This window comes from Barbus barbus (assembly GCF_936440315.1).
Source record: "Barbus barbus genome assembly, chromosome: 37".
Taxonomy (NCBI): domain Eukaryota; kingdom Metazoa; phylum Chordata; class Actinopteri; order Cypriniformes; family Cyprinidae; genus Barbus; species Barbus barbus.
The window spans coordinates 18,797,501-18,821,334 of NC_136715.1; the positions used below are offsets into that span (position 1 = coordinate 18,797,501).

The 23,834-nt window shown below is 36.7% G+C and overlaps 1 protein-coding gene across 1 annotated transcript in view; it reads left to right on the forward strand.

The window, feature by feature from the left end:
- LOC306857211 (WD repeat-containing protein 18-like) overlaps positions 1–23,834 on the forward strand; it is an 80,166-nt gene that overhangs the window by 51,356 nt on the left and 4,976 nt on the right. The window contains exons 8-9 of the mRNA XM_079397019.1: positions 18,140–18,306; positions 23,317–23,385. Of these exons, the coding sequence (XP_079253145.1) occupies positions 18,140–18,306; positions 23,317–23,385 (236 nt within the window). The remainder of the gene's footprint in view (positions 1–18,139; positions 18,307–23,316; positions 23,386–23,834) is intronic.

Sequence of the window (23,834 nt, forward strand, 5' to 3'; positions counted from 1 at the left end):
TTTTTAGTACTGTCCTGAATAAGATATTTTACATAAAAGATGTTTACATTTGGTCCACAAGACAAAAAAATAGCTGAAATAATTAAAATAACCCCATTCAAAAGTTTGGGAACCCTTGGTTCTTAATACTGTGTGTGGTTACCTGGATGATCTACGACTATAGAGAGTAAAACTTTTTTTGTTTTGTGATGGTTGTTCATGAGTCCCTTGTTTGTTCTGAACAGTTAAACAGAGCACTGTTCTTCAGAAAAATCCTCCAAGTCCTGCAGAATCTTCAGTTTTCCAACATCTTTTGCATATTTGAACCCTTTCCAGCAGTGACTGTATGATTTTGAGATCCATCTTTTCACACTGAGGATGATTGAGGGACTCAAAAACAACTACCAAAAAAGAAAGGTTCAAACATTCACTTATGCTCCAGAAGCCGGGGGCTGAAAACTTTTTGAATTTGAAGATCAAGGTAAATTGTGCTTATTTTGTCTTCTGGGAAACATGCAAGTATCTTCTGTTGCTTCCAAAGGGCAGTACTAAATGGGGGAAAATATATATATAATATATAAAATATATATATTTCTACAAAATAAGAAAAATGTGGACATCTTAATCCTGTTCAAAAGTTTTCACCCCTGGCTCTTAATGTATCGTGTTTCCTTCTGAAGCATCAGTGAACGTTTGAACCTTTTTTAATAGTTGTTTTTGAGTTGTTTCACACTTTTGTCGAGCCCGGCGCCTTATAATCACACAATCCCTGCATCCCAATGTGCATAAATCCACCCTATCTGCCCTAAATAGTATTGAAAATTACTTTTGCGTTTAAAAAATATTAACGCGTTAAAAATTTTAGATGTAGCATGATACAACACGTTAACGTTATATATATATATATACACACACATACACACATACACACACGCACACACACATATAGGTCAAACCTATTTTACTGGAACCAAAATGTCACCTTTTATTGGAAAATAAACTGGTACTATCTCTATATCTCTATTACTGTATGAATTTGAAACGCTGATTTAGATGCTGCCTTTTTTCAGTAAACTTGAAATTTAAGTCTAAAACATTGTAAGAAACAAGAAGTGTTAATATTGGTAGAAATTGTTCATTTCTAGTATTTCTGTTGTATTTGGCCATAAATTGTATTTCTTTCAGTCTTGCACATCATGACTCTCTTTGAGTTTGTGACAGAAATCCACTCTCCTGGGTCTGTTGACAACCAGGACAGGGTACAAGCTTGTCTCTTAACTTCACAAGGAGATGCGCCTCTGAGTGAAGTGGGTTCTGTGTACTCGCTGTAGCTGGACGAGGGGCAATGAATCTCTCCTTAAGGCTCTTGATCATGGAGGCAATTAAACCCAGTTTCACGCCTCATCCCCAGACGCAGCTGATACCCCCTCTCCTCCTTTTATCTGTCTTCATTAAAGCCAGCAGGCGGCCTGTCAAATGACAGAGCAAAAGGAGAGCGACCCAAACAAATGCCTCAGCCAAAATGGCCAGAACTGAAGTGTCATTTACAGACATTTCGTGTTCAGAAGGCTGAAGGGCATAATTGTTCAGTTTACTTTATGTACAGCCTAATATTAAGTCCCTCTTAAGGAAGCTCAGAAATTGACGATAGGGCTCAGCCATATGGCCAAAAATATTATCATGATATTTCTTTCTATATCATACGATATCTTATCTTATTTGACATACTGCCAAGTATGGTGACCCATACTCGGAATTCGTGCTCTGCATTTAACCCATCCAACGTGCACACACACAACAGTGAACACACACACCGTGAACACACACCCGGAGCAGTGGGCAGCCATTTATGCTGCGGCGCCCTGGGAGCAGTTGGGGGTTCGGTGCCTTGCTCAAGGGCACCTCAGTCGTGGTATTGAGGGTGGAGAGAGCGCTGGACATTCACTCCCCCCACCTACAATCTCTGCCGGCCGGAGACTCGAACCCGCAACCTTTGGATTACGAGTCCGACTCTCTAACCATTAGGCCACGACTTCCCCAATATCAATATTTATCAAGATTCATTTACCATCAATGGGGAAATGCTTTCCATATGTTTTGTTTTTTTGACCTTTAGAATGAATGTAAATGTAAAAAGAAAGTAACTTGTTTGCTCACAGTTAAACTCTGCCGAGGACCTGTCTTTTAATTTTGGGGTCCATGAAATGATTTATTTTCTACTAAATTCTGAGTTTTCAGTCTTTTTTTCTGTATTCTTTGATTTAATATTTAATACAAAGTAATCATCAAAATGGTGTTACAACAAAACTGTATAAATTGGATGTAAAAATATCTTGGTGGTTTGATATTCCTTAAAAATAATAGTAATATTATTATATTGAGAAGTACATTTTAGTACATAATAGTAATATATTTCTGTCATAATTTCTTATAATAATAATAACTTTTATTTTGGCGGTTTGTCATGAAGATCTTTAAGTTTCAGTGTATGTTTGGTCGTTTTTTTCTCAAATGAAATGGTGTAAAGCTGGTGAGGTGACTCTGAGAGCAGCTCTGGAGATGAAGTTTGTGTGTTCATGTCTCATATATTGAAACAGCAGATGGTGAAAACATTGTAAGCATCATGTGTGTTTGGGTTTTTTGGATAGTAGATGAAACTACACCATTTGTTCACACAGAGACACGCAGAACATGCAGACTCATTAGCTACATGCACTGACTCACTGTTGTTGTGTTTATTTCTGCGTTGTGATCAGCTGTATAGATTGAGGAAAAATGTCCAGAACTTATCATTGTTAATGACATAAATTATAGTGCTATCGCTATGATATTGTTCACTGCCTAGCCCTAGACAAAGATACAGTCTGTAACGCAGGATTTTTTTATTTAACCTTTATTCTTGACCTTACTTTTGTGAGGGTGGGATGTTGTGGTGGTTAAGGCACAGGAGGAAACTGAAAGGGCTGCTGGTTCGACACCAGCAAGGAGCGAGCCATGAGACTCACTGTTGTGCCCTTGAGCGAGGCACTTATCTTAGGGTGCTCCATGGGGATTTCTCTGTAATAAGTTAAAGAGAATGTTCTATGGCAAAAGTTACTCCAACAGATTCAGCTGCCCCTGGTTGTTTGATGTGACTTTTGACAAGGAGTTTCTGATGCTCTATACACTCTGAAAAGACCTTGATTGGCTGACAATTCCTGAGAGTAAGAGTGCCCAGGGTTTTTTTATAAGTCTGCCAGGAAACAATGTTCTGATTACAAGCTACCAGGTTGAGTCTAGTAATTACTGGATTTGCCAAGCTTTTTGCCAGGTTAGTGGCTTCAGTGAGTGTTCATTTGAAGTATGTGAAGGCTATGACATTTAATTGCTCACTTGCTGTTAAGTTGTGCTATTTTGCATAATGGAAACACATTACTTTGAATTTATATCACTTACAGAAGAGAATATTACAGCAAAATGTAGTGTCCTGCCGATAAATTAGTTTCAACCTCATTAAACAGTGCAAGCAATCTGTCAAACAACTTGATGAAAAACTATTTGCTTATGACTTCAATTGAAATATTTAGTGTGTTCATGTTTGGACAGCTTGGGTAGTGCACTTTTATTTTCTCTTCCACTTTCATCTGTTTTTCCACCATGTACACACTAACATTCAAAAATTTGGGGTCTGAGATTTTGACACTGAAGACATGCATCACAGGAATAATTTTTTTTACAATATATTCAAATAAAAATCCATTATTTTAAATTGTAATAGTATTTCACAATATTAATGCTTTTTTTCTGTATTATTGGTCAAATGAATGCAGCCTCGGTGAGCATAAGCGGGTTCTTCCAAAATATTAAAAAGTCTTTAAAAACAGATTTTTAAAAGATAGGCTTTTGTGGTGCTAATTATTATTAAACATAGCGTCAATTTTAGAACTTGTAGCAATAATAATGAAGCATTGGTTTAGTGCAGATTGTTGTAGTGCAGTTTTTGTACTAACTGTTGTTAACTGAGTATTATGCCATTTTTATGCATGAGTAATAACAGATCAGCTGCTTTTTTGTTTTTTTTTTAGTTTTCATTAGCACCGTTAATACACAAAACATAATGTGATTTTCTTATTCAGCATGTCAAATATCATGAAGAAACATTAAGAATAAAAGCGAAACACAACTTTTATAAAAGTCCTCAGCTGTAAAGTTGCATGCAAATACCACATGACTTTAAGAACCATAATGTAGAGTTATATCATGCGGCACCACTTAGTTGGAAAAAGTAGCTGGAAAAGCAAGACTGTTTTGAAATCAGTTCAGAATAACTGTCACACGACTGAAAGTTGTGTTTTAGTTTCTCCCCAGACATCGAGTTCAAAAGTCATTATGTCAGGCAGAAGAGGTCAGATTTGTTGACCACTGTGTTAATTACTCCGCACTGGCAATTAACTACTACTCCTCTAATCTCTTAATCCCATCTGACCTAAAGACACGAGCACTCTGAAAGAAAAAAGGGTTCAGAGAACACTCAGACGGCTGAAAATCAAATGGAGATGTCAGAATCACTCCATCCCCCTCCCGTCTCCTGCTCGCTGGCCGTTTCAATCAGGTTTGGCCGTTTCCGCTGGATTATCAGATGGGATGGACTTTACGGATTTTATTAGACACGGCCTCAAATCACGTTTCTTGACCTGGTGATATATGTGTCTTAAATATATGTTGAACAGTTGTCAATTATAGACCAGATTAGTGCAAAAAAAATTTTAAGCGCCTGTCATTCTGATGCAGTTGGCTATAAAAGAATACAGTGCTGTGAAAATGAATTTGCCCCATCTTTCAAATCTGAAATACAACATGAAACAAAAGCAGCACACACAGTGTTTATTTATTTATTTTACTCATAATTTACACATAAAAGGTTGTCTAACACCTATCATCCTTGTGAAAACTTGCCTCATGATTGCAGTCCAAAATAAATCATTAAAAAGAACAGAAAATCTTAATTTCATAAAGTCAAGGCATTAAATGCTGCATGCACTGCAAAAAATGAGTATTTTGCTCAGTATTTTTGCCTTGTTTTCCAGTACAAACATCTAAACATCCTTAAATGAGTATACATTTACTTCATATGCAGAATGAAGATATGAAGTCTTGTTTTCTTATGCTTAAATCAAAAACAAACAAAGGTCAATTGGGAATGAAAATGTTTTCCCTTTGAATTAAGTTAATTTTTCGAGACCACTGGCAAATATGTGTTATTGTTTTATGCATAAACTCATTTCATTTTGATCAATTTCACAGAAAACAACATTTCTCATGTCATTTTGCTTTGATGTCTACATACTCTTGTTTTGATTTAAGAGTATGTAGACATTTGCGCTGGAAAATGAGACAAAAATACTGATGAAGAGCATCACCCTTTTTTTTTTTTTTCAGTGTGATCAGTAAAAATGATTAAAGTCTAGTTGTTGGGAGCAGAGCCATTCAAACCTTCAACTATTTTTTAATAGATGAATGAAAAAAAAGTAATGGAAGTGTTAGATATTCTAGATATATACACTAGATATTTACATTTACAAATTGATAAAGCATTTTGCTGTTATGAGCAATATCAGACGAGTAGCAGTGTGATATGGCTGTATATCAGCACGGCTGTGATTCCGATGAAGGCACGAGGCACCAGGTAATCATAGCATGCTATACAGCCATATCATACGGCTACTCGCCTGATATTGCATTTATACAACAGTTCGACGGCAGAAGTGTGTCAATAAAAAAAGCGAGAACAACAGAATGCCTTTAAAAACTTTCTTTTTTACAAAACTATTTCCTTCCGCCATACATTCAAATCTCAAGCTGACAGTTTAACAGCTGAGCCGAAGCCTCCGTTACTAATTCGAAAACGAATTTAGAACTAGTAACGAAGGAATGTTGAGTTGTTTATTTGAAAGCTCATTGCAGTACTGTATTAAAAGCTCACATCTCTGAAAATGTCGAAGCAAATTTTCAAATAGATATTATCTTTATTAACAAACCACATATTTGAATTCTAAACATCTAAATTCTCACCTAAAACTCTTAAAACTACATTCCATGACACAAAAACAGTATTATTTGAAAAATGATAGTGGATTTGGGTGTCAGCCATGACAGAATATGAAAAATACCGCAAACAGATACAAATGGTGGAACGGTTGAAATGCTGTTATCAGTAGAATATCGCACTGCTGGAAAAGGCAATCAGCCAATCAGATTCAAGAACTAGAGAGAACTGTTTTATAAATGTATGTAAACATATATTTCAACTTGATAGTTTATATGCAACTCAGTTTTTTTAAGTGTTGATTATTAACTAATGTGATTAATTTATTATTAAATGTTATTTATGTTCTTGGTTTTGTTTTCAGTTAAAAATATATTTTTTTTGGTTTGTTTTTTAAATGGTGCATCATTAGGCTTTTTGCCATTCCTTAGGTGTTATTTCCCTATTTCTAACATGAAAAACTATCAATTTATGAAAAATATTTAAATATATCACTGTATATATATATATATATATATATATATACCTTCCAAAAGTATTTGAACAGTAAAGACAAAATTGCTCTGTTGGCTGTGGAGTCAAGACATTTGCAAATATGATTAAAAGATGAATATGAGACAAAACTACAGAATGTCACTGTAACAAAGTTCGTAGGTCGGGAAGAAGGAGGCGGGAACCGGCAAACATTTAAAGAATTTAATAACCCAAAATAAAGAAACACAAAAGTAAAGCGGCAGGCCCTCACGGATGACGGCCGCACACAAAACACAAAATAAAGTCCAGGCCTGGTCCTCTCTCGTCTTCCACTGTCATCACTCCTCCTTTTATCCTTCCGGAGCTCCTCCGTGGGACTCGAGACCGGTGAGTGGCGCAGGTGCCGCTCATTATCATTCACTCCACCGGCCTCGTTCCGCTCCCACGGCTCTCGGCCCCGCCCCACTCACTACTACAGTCACATTGTTTTATTAGCCATTTCAACACATAGATGTTTTACCAGCTAAGAAGTTCAGCACTTTTAGAGTTTCATCCCTCTATCTGATGTGAGCATAAGTATTGGAGCAGTTGCCTCACAGGTCTTTCTAAGTGATCAGCTGTGTCCTGTTGCATTAATTCTTCAGATATTAAAAGCAGGGAATGTGTCGTATCAGTTATATCCATTACTTCTGTATTCTGAATCTTGCATTCGATGATGACACACACAAACCAGGATGAAGACGAGAGATCTGACTTTGAGAGAAAAGCCTCTCAAAGTCTCTAAAATTTAATCTTTTATATCTGCCTTATGTTCAACCGTCCCAATACTTATACTCACATCAATGAGTGGGATGAACTCTAAAAGTGCTGTTCTTTTTATTTGGTAAAACATGTATGTGTTGAAACGGCTAATAATAAAATGTGACATTCTGTAGTTTTGTCTCATATTCATCTTTTAATCATATTTGCAAATGTCTTGACTCCACAGCCAACAGAGCAATTTTGTCTTTACTGTTCCAATACTTATGGAGGGCACTGTATATATATATATATATATATATATATATATATATATATATATATATATATATATATATATATATATATATATATATATATATAAAGATTTTAAAGGAACACACAAAAAAAATAGGCTAATTTTACAACTCCCCTAGAGTTAAACAGTTGAGTTTTACCGTTTTTGAATCCATTGAATTGTGCCAAGTGGAGTATTCCTTTAAGGAGTCATGTCAAAGGGCTGCTATAGTAGTAACAGAAATGTGGTGTGAAAAGTACCATTCAAATCAGGTTTGGTCCAAAAGCAAGATTACAGAAAAAGCTCAAAGCCTTTGGGAAGGAAGCCTCTTGGACATTTGGCAGAATTCCGGCCACAAATTTTACATCCATTCCCTCTGGGGTGCCATCATGCCAGGAGTCTCTGCAGTGTGCTGGCAGAGTGTGCATGTTACCCACCTCTTTGCGTTTTTCCCCGTCACTCCCAACCGCCGCGTTATGTGACCCGAGAAGCCGGCACACACGATTTATGACCGCGTGTCGGAGTAGCCTGCACCATTAGTGTAATTCTAGGAATGGAGCCAGTATCCCGTGAATCAATTGCCATGATTGAGTGGGAGATAATTAGCCGGCCCTGATTGCCCACAACAAAGAATAATACTTTCGCCTAAGTACGCAGCTCACAAACTACATTTCATGACTCAGTGGAGTTTAATTCTGGAGTGTTTATTGCTCCAAAACCTAGTGAGCTGCCTTTTAACACAGCATCTAACTGACAAAGAAATTAAGTGAACGATTTAGAACAAATTATGCTGCTCAGGCGAAGCGCATCACATTTGATTCAGTGGAGGTTAGTGTTAGCATGTTGCTTAGATGATAACATGATACTGATGCATAGCACACACACACATTTTAGGTAAAAAATTATATTTTATCGTAGCACTTCATAGTTAGGTCTCATTTGCTAACATTAGTTAATGCTAATAAGAACTAACATTGAACAATATCCTTTTTACAGCATTTCTTAGTTATTTATTGCTTGCTTTAGTTCATAGTGCATTAACAAATGTTAAAGGGATAGTTTCACTATTTCCCCAAGTTGTTCCAGACCTGAGTTTTTTTTCTGTTAAAAACACACACACACACACACACAAAAGATATTTTGAAGAATGTGGGTAACCAAATAGCTGCTGGTCCCCATAAATGAAAATAAATACTATGAAAAATCAGTGGAGGCCAGAAACTATTTGGTTACCAACATTCTAAATCTTTTCTTTGTCTTTTGTGTGTCACAGAATAGACTCATACAGGTTTGGAACAACTTGAATCTGAGAAAATGCCCGAATTTTTATTTTTGGGTGAACTATCCCTTTAAAAGATGAGCTTGGTTTTAGTATTAGCAAATGTTGAAATTAACTAAGATTAATAAATGCTGTAGTATCGTTCATGTTAACTAATGTAGTTAACTAATTTGTTACAAATAGAATCTTTTTTTACCAATGCATTTTGGTATTGAATGATTATAATCAGCATTTCGTCATTTTATCATTTTATCATATTAAGTACCGACTTGCCCAAAAGTTGTGATAAGTGTGTATTTATTCTTATTTGGAGCTGATTTCTCCCTACTTTTCCTGAGTTCATGATTATTCATTAGCTATTTGTTTTCCAAATACTTTATTTCACTTAGCAGATTGCATTTATTAGCACAACAAAAACAACTCTGCGTTAGACTGATTGAAGCATATTACATGGATGTGCATATCTTTCATTATCTCTCATCCCTCCCTCTATTACACACACACACACACACAAATAAAAATTATTATTTTTCTACTTGAGATTCCTCCTGATGTGAATGCATTATTCAACTCCCTTGTCAATGAGAAAAAAACAAAAACAGAACAGAAATTGGCGCATTTATCTTGATTCTTCAAAACTAGAGAGCATAAGCAGTTTTGTGGAGGTTGCTTACTCTTCACCGGCCGGCATTTGATGGGGTTTAAAATGTTATAAAAACGTTCCCACTTTTGTGGCAGTGGTATATTTCTCTGTCATTTCACTGAATGACAACCTGCGAAAAATCTTAGAAATGTCACTTCCAGTCTGGTTCTTTCCCCCGAGACAGACGTTTATGGCATTACTTCCATGATGCCTTGTCACGCTTTGTTCAACCAACCTGCTTCCAGGTGTTTTTCTTAAAAGCTGTGTTTGAGCAGATGAGAATGAACAGACTGCACGGCTGAATGGCTAGTAACATAATGCAATGCATTATTACAAGGCCATCAGCAGACATTGCCATCATGTTTTCAGTGGTGTGTATAATTCACGAAATGCTTCATAAATGGGGCTGAATCAGTTCACGTCTTCAGAGCCCTGCTATGGTGCTGCTTGTAATATTTTCTTTATTATAACATACGAGTCACTTATAGCATGATACTTTATGGAGCTTTTCATGCAGGGTTATCATTAATAAACAAAGAGTTTTGTTAAATTAAATAAAAATATAAACTAACAAATGAGAAAAAACACAAATAAATTTTCATGATTCTGAAAACTAAAATTTTTTTTATTTAATTTTTTGGGGATAATTTTCAAGTTTTGGATATGTGTTGTATTGTAACTTGGAACATAAAGACTAGGGGTGACCCCGAATAGTCGACGATTCGATGCTTCAGTATGAGGAGCCTGATTCGATTCCCAATCTCACAGTCAAATATTCGCGGGGTGTTAGGATCATGCCATTTTGGCTATATGAGGGTGCTCAAATGTCTGATTTCACATAGAACTACTGGTTTTCTCCCAATAAGATAATATATAGCCTATTATGATAATGCTGTAAATAAGAATCTGAAAGGAAAGAAGCTTTAAATAAATATTTTAACGTGCGTGAATAAATCCAACCACCCCTATAGATTTAAGTTAAGTTTCACTTTCCATTATCCGTGACCGACAGAGAAGCATCTTGGCGGCAAGGATTTAAAACTTTAACCAGACTCAATGACAGAGGCAGAGTAAAAGACTGGATTTTTTTCAATCAAGTGGGGTATAAGTGATTTCAAAACATGGCAGCTGGATTATATATTGTGTATTATTTATCTCGCATAAAATGCATCGCGCTGAAGTAAAGTGTTTAAAGTGCGTTGTACATTGATTATCAACACGCAGCGAGAGCAGCACAAACAACAATGCATAATATTAATGACTATGACTGGGACTGTCATATACATAACATTATGAGAACACTATTATAATAAAACGTTGTGAATTTTTAGAGTATGGTTGCCATGTTCCTACATGTTGCCTGAAGAACGTGTCAACAAAGGAGTTCATTCAGAGCCGCGCAGACATGTTCATGCATTCGGGGCATTCTGTGCAAATAGCCTGTAAGTCGTAATATTAACGTTATGTTTTATAAATAATGAAGCGTATTCTATATTAGATAAATGAGTTAAATCCCACTGATTAAAAAACTATCAAATGCTTCATTCTATTGGTCATCTTCAGTATTCTAAAATACTATAAAACTAAAATAACAATAATATTAAATACTAAATTAAACATTTTAAATTACAATAAACCTGTCTTTTTTAAAGCTTAAAACATTAGTCTATTTTCTTTTAATTTTATGGAAACTAGTACTGTATATATACACTGATGCTAAATTTTTATCTGCCGATACCGATTATTCAGAATGAAATCTGTCGATACCGATAGTTTAGTTTTCTTAAAGGTGCTGTATGTAGGATTTTGACTCTACTAAAGCATAAAAATACCGTAATATGTTTTCAGATATTTAAGAAACATGCCAAGTTAACATACTTGTTTATCTGAAAAACAATGGTACAGTCAGTTATTCTCCTTTGCAAATGTGCATTCTGGCCTGAAATGTCTGTGTTCGTTATGGTTTGTGAAACCCGCCCACTGCCAGTTTACCCAATTGTATTCTGGCACCCCGGGTTGCCAGTTGGCGGAAAACACAGCTTATTTAATTTCATTCATCGTCATGTGCATTCGTTTCTGTTGGTGTCGTTAATCCAATATTTTGAATTTGGACTGCAATACTTAGTTCAATCGCTAGGTGTCAATCCTACATACAGCACCTTCAAAGGAACACTCCACTTTTTTTGAAAATAGGCTCATTGTACAACTACCCTAGAGTTAAACCATTGAGTTTTACCATTTTTGAATCCATTCAGCTGATCTCCCGGTCTGGCGGTAGCACTTTTAGCTTAGCTTAGCAAAGATCATTGAATCTGATTAGACCATTAGCATTTAGTCATCAAAAATGACCAAAGAGTATTGATATTTTTCATATTTAAAGCTTGACTCTTCTGTAGTTACATCATGTACTAAGACCGACGGAAAATGAAAAGCTGCAATTTTTTTTTTAAGCTGATATGGCTAGGAACTATGCTCTCATTCCGGCGTAATAATCAAGGAACTTTGCTTCTGTACCATGGATGCAGCAGGCGTTAATGATATTATGCAGCGCCTGAAAGTAGTCCCCAGCAAGGTAACTAGTTATGATATAGCTGTAACTAGTGGGGTTCCCTCACCATTTCCATGTTTGAGTGCTGTAAATCCACCCGCAGGCGTCCTTAATTTTACTACAGGAGGTCCCTTAAAACCCTCATTAACATTCATGTTATGCCTCCCGTATACTCCACCAAAATAATAAGTATCAGCCCGGTTCCCCCTGTAAGTCACTGCTTGATTTGAAATAACTCCTGCATGCATGTTATCTTTTAGCCTTGATCCAGAAGAGTGACATTGAACATAATACAGCGTGACACAAGATGTGGGATGCACCAAACCATCTTTTTCATCTGTAGTATTGTTATTTTGAAATATTAATCCGGTGTTAATTGAACTTGCCAGCAAAATCTCAAGCTGAAAATTATTCATTTCATCTTTAGATCCTGACTTTCTCTCTGTGTATGTGCATAAATGTGCCAAACACACACACATACTGTAATCTTTATTTTATTGTGTGGTGTCTGTGATTTTTGCATTTGTTTTACAGTCACTCAGAAAAGCTTTTGGAGGTCATCACAGTTTCCCCTTTTGATTACTCAAACACTCAAGAGATGCAAACCGGGACTAAATATAAATCAAAGTCTCGAACAAATGAATAATTCAAATTTGAAGGGAATCAATAATTTCCCAAATCCCATCTGAATGAAATATTCTTGTGTTCCTGAAAATATGAAAAACCAAACAATCTTGGAGCTTCGCTGTGTTGAAAATATGCCAAACGTTTTCACAGGGGTCTTTCAAAGGGGATTTACTTGATTTGAAATATTTGTCATTATTAAATTGGAGATGACTGCTGTCATGCCATCAAACTCATTTCTTCACATGTGCACCTTCTGACGAGTTTCTGTAGGCTAGTGAAATTCATTGCATTCATTTGTTATGTACTTATTAGCAGACTGATGTGGAATCTGCACCCATAGATTTTCATTCAGTTTGAATGCCATCATTCATAAAGTTATAAACATCCCAGTCCCTTTTATTAAGTTATTAAATTCTTTGATTTAGATAAATGTTATGGGTCGCCTATAATGGGGTCCACAAGTGAAAAAGCTTCCATTTGTATTTTTAATTTTATGTGTACACATTTTTAGTTAATTTGTTAATTTTGTGCAATTAATTATGGAGAGCATAATGTGTTAAAATTAAAATGAACACATTTAATGCACAGTTTTTAATGAATGAAATTGTGACTGATATGGTGTGATTAGTCATAAATACATCTATAAATCCAATCTCAAAACTCATTTAGAAAATCACAGTATATATATTGCGATTTTCTAAATAATATACAGTATATATTATATATATATATATATATATATATATATATATACACACACACACACGTTTGTTTTTGTGAAAGTGGGGACATCCCATATGCGTAATGGTTTTTTATACTGTACAAACTGTACCGTACTGTACTGTCCTACACCTACCTAAACTTAGCCCTCACAGGAGACTGTGCATTTCAACTTTCTCCCCAAAAAACTCACTCTGTATGATTTATAAGCGTTTTGAAAAGTGGGGACATGGGTCAATGTCCTGAAAAGTCACCTTCACCTTGTAATACCTGTGTCATTATACAAATTTATGTCCTCATTTGTCACAAAAACGCGCGCGCACACACAGAGTGGGAAAAAAAAATATTTGATCCCCTGCTGATTTTGTACGTTTGGCCACTAAGAAATGATCAGTCTATAATTTTAATGGTAGGTTTGTTGTAACAGTGAGAGACAGAATAACAACAACACAATTCCAGAAAAACGCATTTCAAAAAAGTTATGTTGATTTGCATTTTAATGAGTCAAATAAGTATTTGACCCCTTCGCAAAATATGACTTAGTACTTGGTGGCAAAACCCTTGTTGGCAATCACAGAGGTCAGACGTTTCTTGTAGTTGGCTACCAGGTTTGCACACATCTCAGGAGGGATTTTGTCCCACTCCTCTTTGCAGATCCTCTCTTGGTCATTAAGGTTTTGAGGCTGGCGTTTGGCAACCCGAACCTTCAGCTCCCTCCACAGATTTTCTATGGGATTAAGGTCTGGAGACTGGCTAGGCCACTCCAGGACCATAATGTGCTTCTTCTTGAGCCACTCCTTTGTTGCCTTGGCCGTGTGTTTTGGGTCATTGTCATGCTGGAATACCTTCCACGACCCATTTTCAATGCCCTGGCCCTGACGGTACATGGCCCCGTCCATCGTCCCTTTGATGCGGTGCAGTTGTCCTGTCCCCTTAGCAGAAAAACCCGCCTAAAGCATAATGTTTCCTCCTCCATGTTTGACGGTGGGGATGGTGTTCTTGGGGTCATAGGCAGAATTCCTCCTCCTCCAAACATGGCGAGTTGAGTTGATGCCAAAGAGCTGGATTTTGGTCTCATCTGACCACAACACTTTCACCCAGTTCTCCTCTGAATCATTGGCAAACTTCAGATGGGTCTGTACATGTGCTTTCTTGAGCAGGGGGACCTTGCGGGCGCTGCAGGATTTCAGTCCTTCATGGCGTAGTGTGTTACTAATTGTTTTCTTGGTGACTATGGTCCCAGCTGCCTTGAGATCATTGACTAGATCCTCCCGTGTAGTTCTGGGCTGATTCCTCACCGTTCTCATGATCATTGAAACTCCACGAGGTGAGATCTTGCATGGAGCCCCAGACCGAGGGAGATTGACAGTTATTTTTTGTTTCTTCTATTTCTGAATAATCGCACCAACTGTTGTCACCTTCTCACCAAGCTGCTTGGCGATGGTCTTGTAGCCCATTGCAGCCTCGTGTAGGTCTACAATCTTGTCCCTGACATCCTTGGACAGCTCTTTGGTCTTGGGCATGGTGGAGAGTTTGGAATCTGATTGATTGCTTCTGTGGACAGATGTCTTTTATAAAGGTAACTCTCTTAAAGGGAGTGCTCCTAATCTCAGCTCCTTACCTGTATGAAAGACACCTGGGAGCCAGAAATCTTGCTGATTGATAGGGGATCAAATACTTAGGTTACAATTAACAACACAGGCCAAACTTAAAGTCAATTACTATTTATTTTTAAATATAATAATCAGCATTCAAATTTAAAAGCAAAATGTATGCAAACAAATAAATTGTTTTTAAATTAACTTCTAAATTATATATATTTTTTTGTTGAAATATAATTATATTATTAACTTGTTTTATAAAATATTTATTTAAACTTATACATTACATAATTAAGACCACTAACAGGTAAGGTAAAAATAATGAAGTACAGTCTAATATTTTACAGAATGACTTGCCTGAGTGACATGATGTCTTTCACGTGTATATATATATATATTATTGTCTACATAACAGTTTCATTGCAGCATGCACCATTCAACACATTTTTTCTTATTTAAACCCATTCCACATAATTCTACAGACTTTTCCGTAAAAGGTGCAGAAAATGCAAAAAAAATCAGCAGTTTCCATCTGGGCCTAGTTAGTGGACGCATTAGTTCCACAAGCAAGGTGGTGGTATTGTAGTCCTGAAAGAGGGCTTGTGTAAAACATGGGCTCTGGATCCTTTCTCAGCAGTTCTGATCCAGGTTGAAAAAAACCCATATAATTTAATTGCGTTTGGAGAGGAGCGACATGTGTCTCCTGCCAAGTCTGCACTGCCGAGAGGACCAGCTCACCCTGCGGGTGTCTGCCACTGCATCACTGCTTACCTGTTTTATCATAATTGTTTTGGCATCGTTCAGAAACGGATTAATGTAGGCACAGTTCACTGAGCCGCTGCTCTGCAAAAAACCTATTTATCACCGTCTTTTCTTTTTCGCGGAAAGCGCAGGGCCACCTCGGAAGCTCTGATTGCAGAAGTGGCTTTGTGTTCATTTGACTGGCCTCAATAAATCAACAATTCTGAATCGAAAGGCTTCAGAGGAAACAGAGGAGTCAAGTCGCTTTTTTAATGGTTTCAAAACAAAATGAAGGCGAATGAACGCAGCCTGATGTTGATCTCCATATCTGTTTTTGTGCTTACAGCAACCCAGCTATTGCGCTTTTAATTAGACCACATGGGCACACACTCATACATTATATTTTTTTTAATTATGATTATTTTATTGTTGTCTTTTAATCTAATGATGTCCTGCGACTTGTGCAAGGGGAACTGAAAACCCCTTAACAAACAATTGCAGCTTGGCGAGATGCTTCCCGTGTGGCCAGTTTTAACTTTTGATGTCATCAGTGTTTGGAATGACTCAGTTCGTGTGAGTGATGGAGCTGATTTTTTAATTTTTCTATCAAACGCCAACACAGTTTATGAGTCTAATCTAATCTGCCAACAGACTCTTCTGTGTGATAGATCTCCTCAGTCTGTCTCTTTCTGTGAAATTATGCAATGATTAATCTTTAGAGGATATCAAGATGACAGGGCAAAATTGTGCTGTTGAAAACAGTTTCTCCACAGCGTCTTTGAAGTGTGGATACTTACCTTAATTATGTTTGCTGGGGCTTCATCTGTTTCTGATGGAAAATCACTGGCATTTTCTGGGCCTTTATGGAAACTTTGAGCTCTTGCTGGTGCATGTCTGATTTTACGTGGTGTGGTTCAGTTTTTTGTTTCATTGTCTAAAAAAAAAAAATCAGACCAATGTACTGTATGCAGCATTTAAATACGAATCCTATTTTCTCTAAATTAGGTCCAAAAGAGCGAACATATTGAAAATCTGTGTCAGAATCTAATGCAGACCTGCAATTCATGGAAATAGTTTTAGGATTTTGCTATAAAATATATTTGTTTGTATATACAGTATTTAATATTTGGCTTATTAAATTGGCTTATTTTGGTGAATTTTATATGTGTACCTTGTGGGTTTGATATAATGATGATGTATAGTGGGGTCCACAGATCTTTGAAAAAATGCTTCTATTTTGGATTTTTCATATTTTATTTTTACATTTTTCAGTTCAAATTTTTACTGAATTTAATGCTGATAAAAAAAAAAAAAAAAAAAAAATATATATATATATATATATATATATATATATATATATATATATATATATATATATATATATTGTAATATATTTTAAAATGATTTCTGTGATGCAAAATAGAACCATAAAATGTTCATCCAATCACATCCTTCGGTCCAAGGGCTATGATTCTGGATGAATAAATGTGTTATGTTTTTTCTTAAACATTTGAACAGTAGTGTGTAATATATTTTCTATTTCTTATTATTTATCAAAATTCCCTTGTACCAAAGCTCAGATGTTCCTGTTTCAGTGAAGCAAGAAATGCTATTTAGATCATTCTCAAATCATGCTGAAGAACATGATTATCTGGTCTTCACAAACTTTTGTTTTGATCCGTCAGTCTGCTTTAGGGTGATGTTTAGTACCTGAGCTAATGTAGTTCACTGGTGCAGATGATTTGTGTTTAGCTCTTTTATAGAGGACAATAGACAGCAGATGCCAGAAGCTTAGTTGGACCTGGTCGCTGTTAATTAATCTCAGGTGAACTGTTATACTCCTGAGAGTGTGTAGACACTGCGTCAGCTCTATGAAGGCAAACAAACTGTCTCCTGCCAGTGTGTTTCGGTCCGTGTGAAAGACGGGCTTCAGACACACAGATGCTGCTGTGATTGGTGCTGGTATGTTCTACACTGACAGTAATGGGCAAATAAAAATGTCCAACATTGTAAGTGGGAGGTGAAGAGCTCTTTAGTGCCTCAGAGTGCAGAGTTGTATAAGATTATCTGCTTTATCTCCTCAGCTTCCAATCCAATTCCACTCAGTAGGGGAGAAAACTGAAGTAGAAAGAACTTTGAGATTTTCTGGTTTTAGATGGATAGTCGACTAGTGTATATATATTGAATTTGAAGTTAAGTTATTTATATATATATATATTTATACACCGACTATATGTTTTTGGAAGTCTCTTTTGCTCACCAAGACTCAATTGAAAATTGAAAATTCAGCTTTGCCATCGTAGACATAAATGACATTTTAAAATATTAAAAATGTCAAGGACTGAGGAAACGGTTTGTGTTAAAACAGTCTTTTCCTTCCAGGATTTCAATATTCACAAACCTTTACTAAACTGCTACAGTTTTCATAGAGAACTGATATTTTAATTCATCTCATCTCTCCAACAGGTCCCGTGACCAATGCTGTTATCATACCAGCACCTTCCAACATGTTCCTTGCTGACAGTCATCCAGCCGTCCCGCTGCCACGGTTCAGTCGGCACCTGAACCCCTCTGAGCAGGGTGACGGCACGGGCTCTGGAGGCATGTGTCTAAGACTGGGAGCCAACACACAGGTAACATCTGAAACATCGCTTATGTTTTAAAGGACACGTATCATGGAAAATAGGATGAGCTCCACTGAGGATTTTTATGAGATGTCACAATTGCTCATTTAGAGCAACGGTGTTACATTTACTTAAATTCATATTTGGTATGCAGCAACTTGGCCTTCCATGAGAAATGCAAAAGGTCACATGCAAAGGTTTAGCCAAAGCCAGAGGTCATTTACATATACATTACATTTACAAAAAACATTCTTATTTAAAAAAGCTATGCTTCTATATATCTGACATAATGAAGAACTTGCTGTACACTAGGACTGAATAATATAGTCAGAGTATTTGATAGTATATAATATATTATTTATCTATGTTTTTTTTATATGTATAATGATAATGTGTTATTTAATAGTTTCAAAGGATTATACTTTCTCTGGTTTAGTTTTTTAAATCCACATTTCGAAGTGTAGAAAATGAATCCTACAAAAATATTTATTTTATTATTTAGCTTTTAGGGAATCACTCTTAAGAGTTGATCTTCATATGATTAATTGTTATTAATCAGAATGTACAACTTATGCCTTGTTAACGACTTGTCCAGCAAGCATTAATAACAGCAAGTTATCTTTTAACACGTTGTTTATTTCATTCGTGGCCAACGATTAAAATAAATCAAATAGTTAAATTGAGTTAATTTAATTAGCTCCTGAGCGTAGGTAAAACGCGATCTTTTTGGCAAATAGTTACGACATGTTAAATCACATAACACAGACAAAGATTTCTTAATAAAGTCAAAGTTTTATTCACTATTCTAACACAACATTAACTAGACAACATAAACAGACAAACACACATATTCGTTGCAATGGGTTGTTATGCTCTGAAGAGAGTCTTCATTTCTAATGCTAGTTTTCAACCTGAGGAAACTCATAGACAGAACCATGCTATATTTAAACAGCAACAGAGAGGAATCCCGGTTTCAGTCAGTAAAGAGATTTTGCCTTACTTTGTCTTTTGCGTTGTTTCGATCGAACTCAGTTCAGGCTTTCTTCAAAGGTGAAGTCCGTTCTTTGCTCAGCTTGAGACGGATCGCGTGCGGATTGGTCGTGTGACGCGGTTGCTCTTCAGTGGTTGGTCGTGCTTTCAGGAAGGCGATTCAGGTCTTAGAAGTTTAATGTTAAAGTTCTTTGGTCGTTTAACTGAGTCTTGGTGTTAGTTGCTTTGCTTCGCCGTGATGTTCGAGGCCTGAAGTGCTTGCAGCGTGAGCAGAACGAGAGACTCGCAGGCGTGCGTGGCCTCCTGTTGTTTTTACTCCAACACGAACTTTCATGGTTGTGCATCCGTTTTAACGGAGCCGATTTGGGATCCACCTTTTTTGGCGCGTGGTCCAATCGCAAGCGTTTCTGTGGGCGGAGCCCCGCCCTGCGTAGCTGCGTGTTTCGCATACATTATCTGGTCAGTTATTCATCACATAAAACAAATTATTGCAAGCAAGTTTCTATCCGTTATTGTAACCACGGGTTGATAAAGCGGATCATTTTCATTCAACCATAATATTCTTCATAAGGTTAGCTTTCTAAAGAAACCAAACACTTATATTTTGATATGCACCAAAAATACACGTGACCACAGAGGATATTACTGGGTTAAATACATTGATAAACAGATCCTCAAATTCTAAACGACACAAATAGCAGGTGAACTAAACATCTAGTGATCAGGTAACTTATACATTCTGGAAGATTACGACACTCATAGGTTTAAAATAATGCAACAGCTTATAAATGTCACAAACACACACTTCTTAATACATGTATAGATAATCTGTCTATAGTGTTTCTTTTCTCGAGTATATTTTGCAGACACAGTACACTTTGTTCCCTTTTTAAAACTCGTTTCTAATTCAAAGGTGTGGTTCTCTTTGTTAGATACAGCTGCACAGAAAAAGCGCGTTTCCTTGGAATGTGCGTGATATGCAGGGTCGTAAAAGTCTTTGGTTTGGAAAGTCTGGAAATTGTCTTTATTTCGAGTCGACCGTAAAACCGTCATCCTTTGCGATATGTCCTTGAATTTACTGCATGAAGTCAGGGGGGGTTTTTCTGTGGGGTTCCTCCAAATGACAAGGGCTCTCGAAAACCCAAAATATATGTTTTTCTGGTCTCAGGAGGTTTTTAGGGGAGGGCCGTCTATACGGCTTTAAGAAGTCTGGTGTTAGCTGTGTGTGCGTTCAGACCATTCCTTACAGAAGTATTAGTAAGGATTAATAATATCATATCGCCCACCCCTAGCATCATGGGTAATGTAGTTTTTCACAAGGGATTGAGCTGTTAAATATGATTTTAAAAAAGTTCATGATGGCTTCAAATAAAAGAATATACCATTGATTAACAACCTCGGAGCTCATAGCAGGTCTGCCTTTAAATGTTTTTCAGTTGTTGTTCAAAATCAATGTCTCTACCCAGAAAATGTAAGGCACTTTTACTTCCAGAACCCAACTGTTGCACGTCTATATAAAATGAAAATTTGTTTTCTACATGCATGTTATTGAATGATTTACTGTTCTTGTCATTTTTACTCAATATGTCATAACTCATCATAACCTAAATGTTGCTAAATGCATCTTATAATAAATAATATTGATGATAAAATCATTGCAAATCCATCTTGAATATCCAGCCATCCTCAAATGCATAATCAGGTGGTTGTTCTTTTCCTTTAATGCAGATGTTTAATTTTCACTGACACTTGTATAAGGTGTAACAGCTGCATGTGGGTGATATGATTAGGTCAAAGGTGTTTAATGCAAGTTACACATATGGATCTGCCTCCTCACCAACAGCAAAGTTCAAATGTGATGAATGTTTACAGCTGTTAGTAGCCTGACCGTAATTCCCTCCATGTCAAAATCAATTACAGACCTATAAATGAAATGCTTATAAAGTCTTACATTTGCCCAACACCTGCTCAGTGGGTCCAACCTTTTTTCTTTTTTATCTTTCCTTCGTTCTGCATATCTGCTGTTTTCCTCCCCCCACCCCCCTTAGCTTATTTACAGAGTGGCTAATCTTCCAGCCTCTGGGAGAGCACATGCTATCTGGAAAACATGCTTCTTTCACCTCTGCACAGTGAGAGCGAACCTAAAACAAATGTTTTGATAAGTGCATTAATACTTCTACCAGGAAGCAAAAATAACTGCGACCCAGAGGCTGCACCCAACATCACACATTTGGCATGATTGGCGTTCCACATGGTGTGTAAATTAAAGCTGCTCTGAGAAAATTAATTTCTCTTACGGAATTGTTTCTGTTATTCGCTTGGAAGGCGAAGCAACACCCTGCTGGGCGAAATCCAGCCTGAATTGAACCGCGCGACGCTCTAAATAATCGCGACTCGAGGGGGAAGTCTATTAGCAGCCTGGCTGACTCTATTCAGATGGAGGTCAGCGGTAAGATGGGTTTCCATCAGACCTGTTGCCATCCTGGAGGAGCTCAGGTCTGCTCCGCGCTGTGCTAATGGAGTGGAGCTTGAGGACAGTGGGTTATGGCCCTTAACTTTGCATGAAGATATAAAAGCTCTTATTTGGCCCTGAATTAAGCTGCTCATGGTGGTGGGCTAAAGGTTGCTGCGGGAGCTGCAGAGGTCAACCGCTCTGCTTTCATAGCTAATTCTGAAGCAATTTTTTATTAAGCTTAATCATCTGCGATATTTGCCAGCTGCTTATTTATCCTGAAATCGTTTTAATTTTAATTTGGCATTTGTGTTATTTTGCAGTGGTAACAAGCTTCCAAAAGCTTTCCTGGTTGCGGTTGCCAGATTTCAAGAGTTTAAATCTTATGTCCAGTGGTTTACTTGATGTTTCCAACCTGGCAACTATGCACATGTGCTCTATCTGTATTACAATAAAAATGCTTATCATATGATGCTAGTGGAAATTACATTTTAAACCTTTTCAAAAATAAAATGGTAGACTCCTAAGACTAATTCTACAGATTGCACTTTGTGTCCTAATTTAAATAAAACTTGTTCTTAATTTTGATAAAAAAAAAAAAAAAAAAAATGTTGTGGTGGGAATGTTACAGTTGTGGGACAAAATTAATAATTTCAACAATAAATATGAAAATTGTATATTTCACTTGTACTTTATATAATTATACTTTATATTACATTTCATTTATGTTTCATTTCATTTATTTCTACTTAAAACACTTGTGCTGCTTATTATTTTTATGGAAACCGTGATTCATTTTTTTCAGGATTATTGATAGAATGTTCAAAAGAGCAGCTTTATTTGAAACAGCAATTTTTTGTAACATTATAAATGTATTTAATGTCATTTTGATCCGTTTATTTTGTCCTTTCTTTATAGTATTAATATTATTGATTGGTTAAAGGCATTTTTTTCAAATAAAAAAAAAATCTTACTCAGCACATACTTTTGAATGGTAGTGTAAGCAAAGCCTCCACATTAATGAAATTATGTACCATTACAATATTACAAGGAGAATATTTCAAATTTGTGAGTGTCTGTGGGTGTTTTTGTGAGCACAATCAAACTACTGTGCTGGGCAGCAGCACCTGCTTTACTCATCTTTCTGTGAAATCAGCAGCTTTACTGTATCCATCGAGGCAGGAACAGTAAATTCCCACAGACAGGCACTGATGGTCTGTAAAACAGCAGAGTAAGATGGCAGGATCTGTGAAGGGCTGTTAAAAGGAGATTGACCTTGCTGAGATTTTCATTGTCAGCCTTAATAATCTCGTTGGACTCTTGGAACAACGTCATCCCCTCCACAAACCCCCAGCCACTTACTCACTGTCAGCAGTGATCAGCCTGCAGGAGACAGCCATGATTAGACCTTGTTTGTAATTGACCCTCTCATGGTTGGCACAGCCACTTCAGGACACTTGTGTCATGAGAAATGCTACACACAAACACCTTATTTGCACAATTAATCATTATTGTAGTTTAACATGCTATTATGCTGATGTTTAAAGTGTTTTCCTTTTGTCTTTTCACACTCTCAGGAGCCGGAGGGGACGTATTTGGAGAAAGCAGATGAGCTCTGCTCTCTGATGTGTGCTGTCACAGACAAGGTAAGCAGGGAAGTTCACCGCTGCTGTTGCTAGTCAGTCATCACTGTGAGCTGGATTTTAGCAAGGCTTTTAAGGCGGAGATGGTTTGTAGCCTGTTGGCTTTGATTTTTCTGATGATCAGCATGAAGAGAGCGGAGATGGAGCACTTGTCACGAGTAGTGTGGACTAGCGCTCAGCCAGGCAGAGTAATCAACCCATAATTGCCATTTTAAGATGGCTAACAACAATGCCCACCTGAGTAATTAACACAACCTTTTTATATGAATTGTGATCAAATATTGTTTAAATGAAATGTTCAGCAAATTAAGGTTCTTTGCTATGATAACCGATACTAAATTTATCTGTCTATACCGTTAACCGATTATTCAGACAAACTGATAATGATTTGGTTTTCTTAAGGAAAAAATCTTTCTCATCTAATGCTGTAAATGAAACAGGGAAGCCGCTCA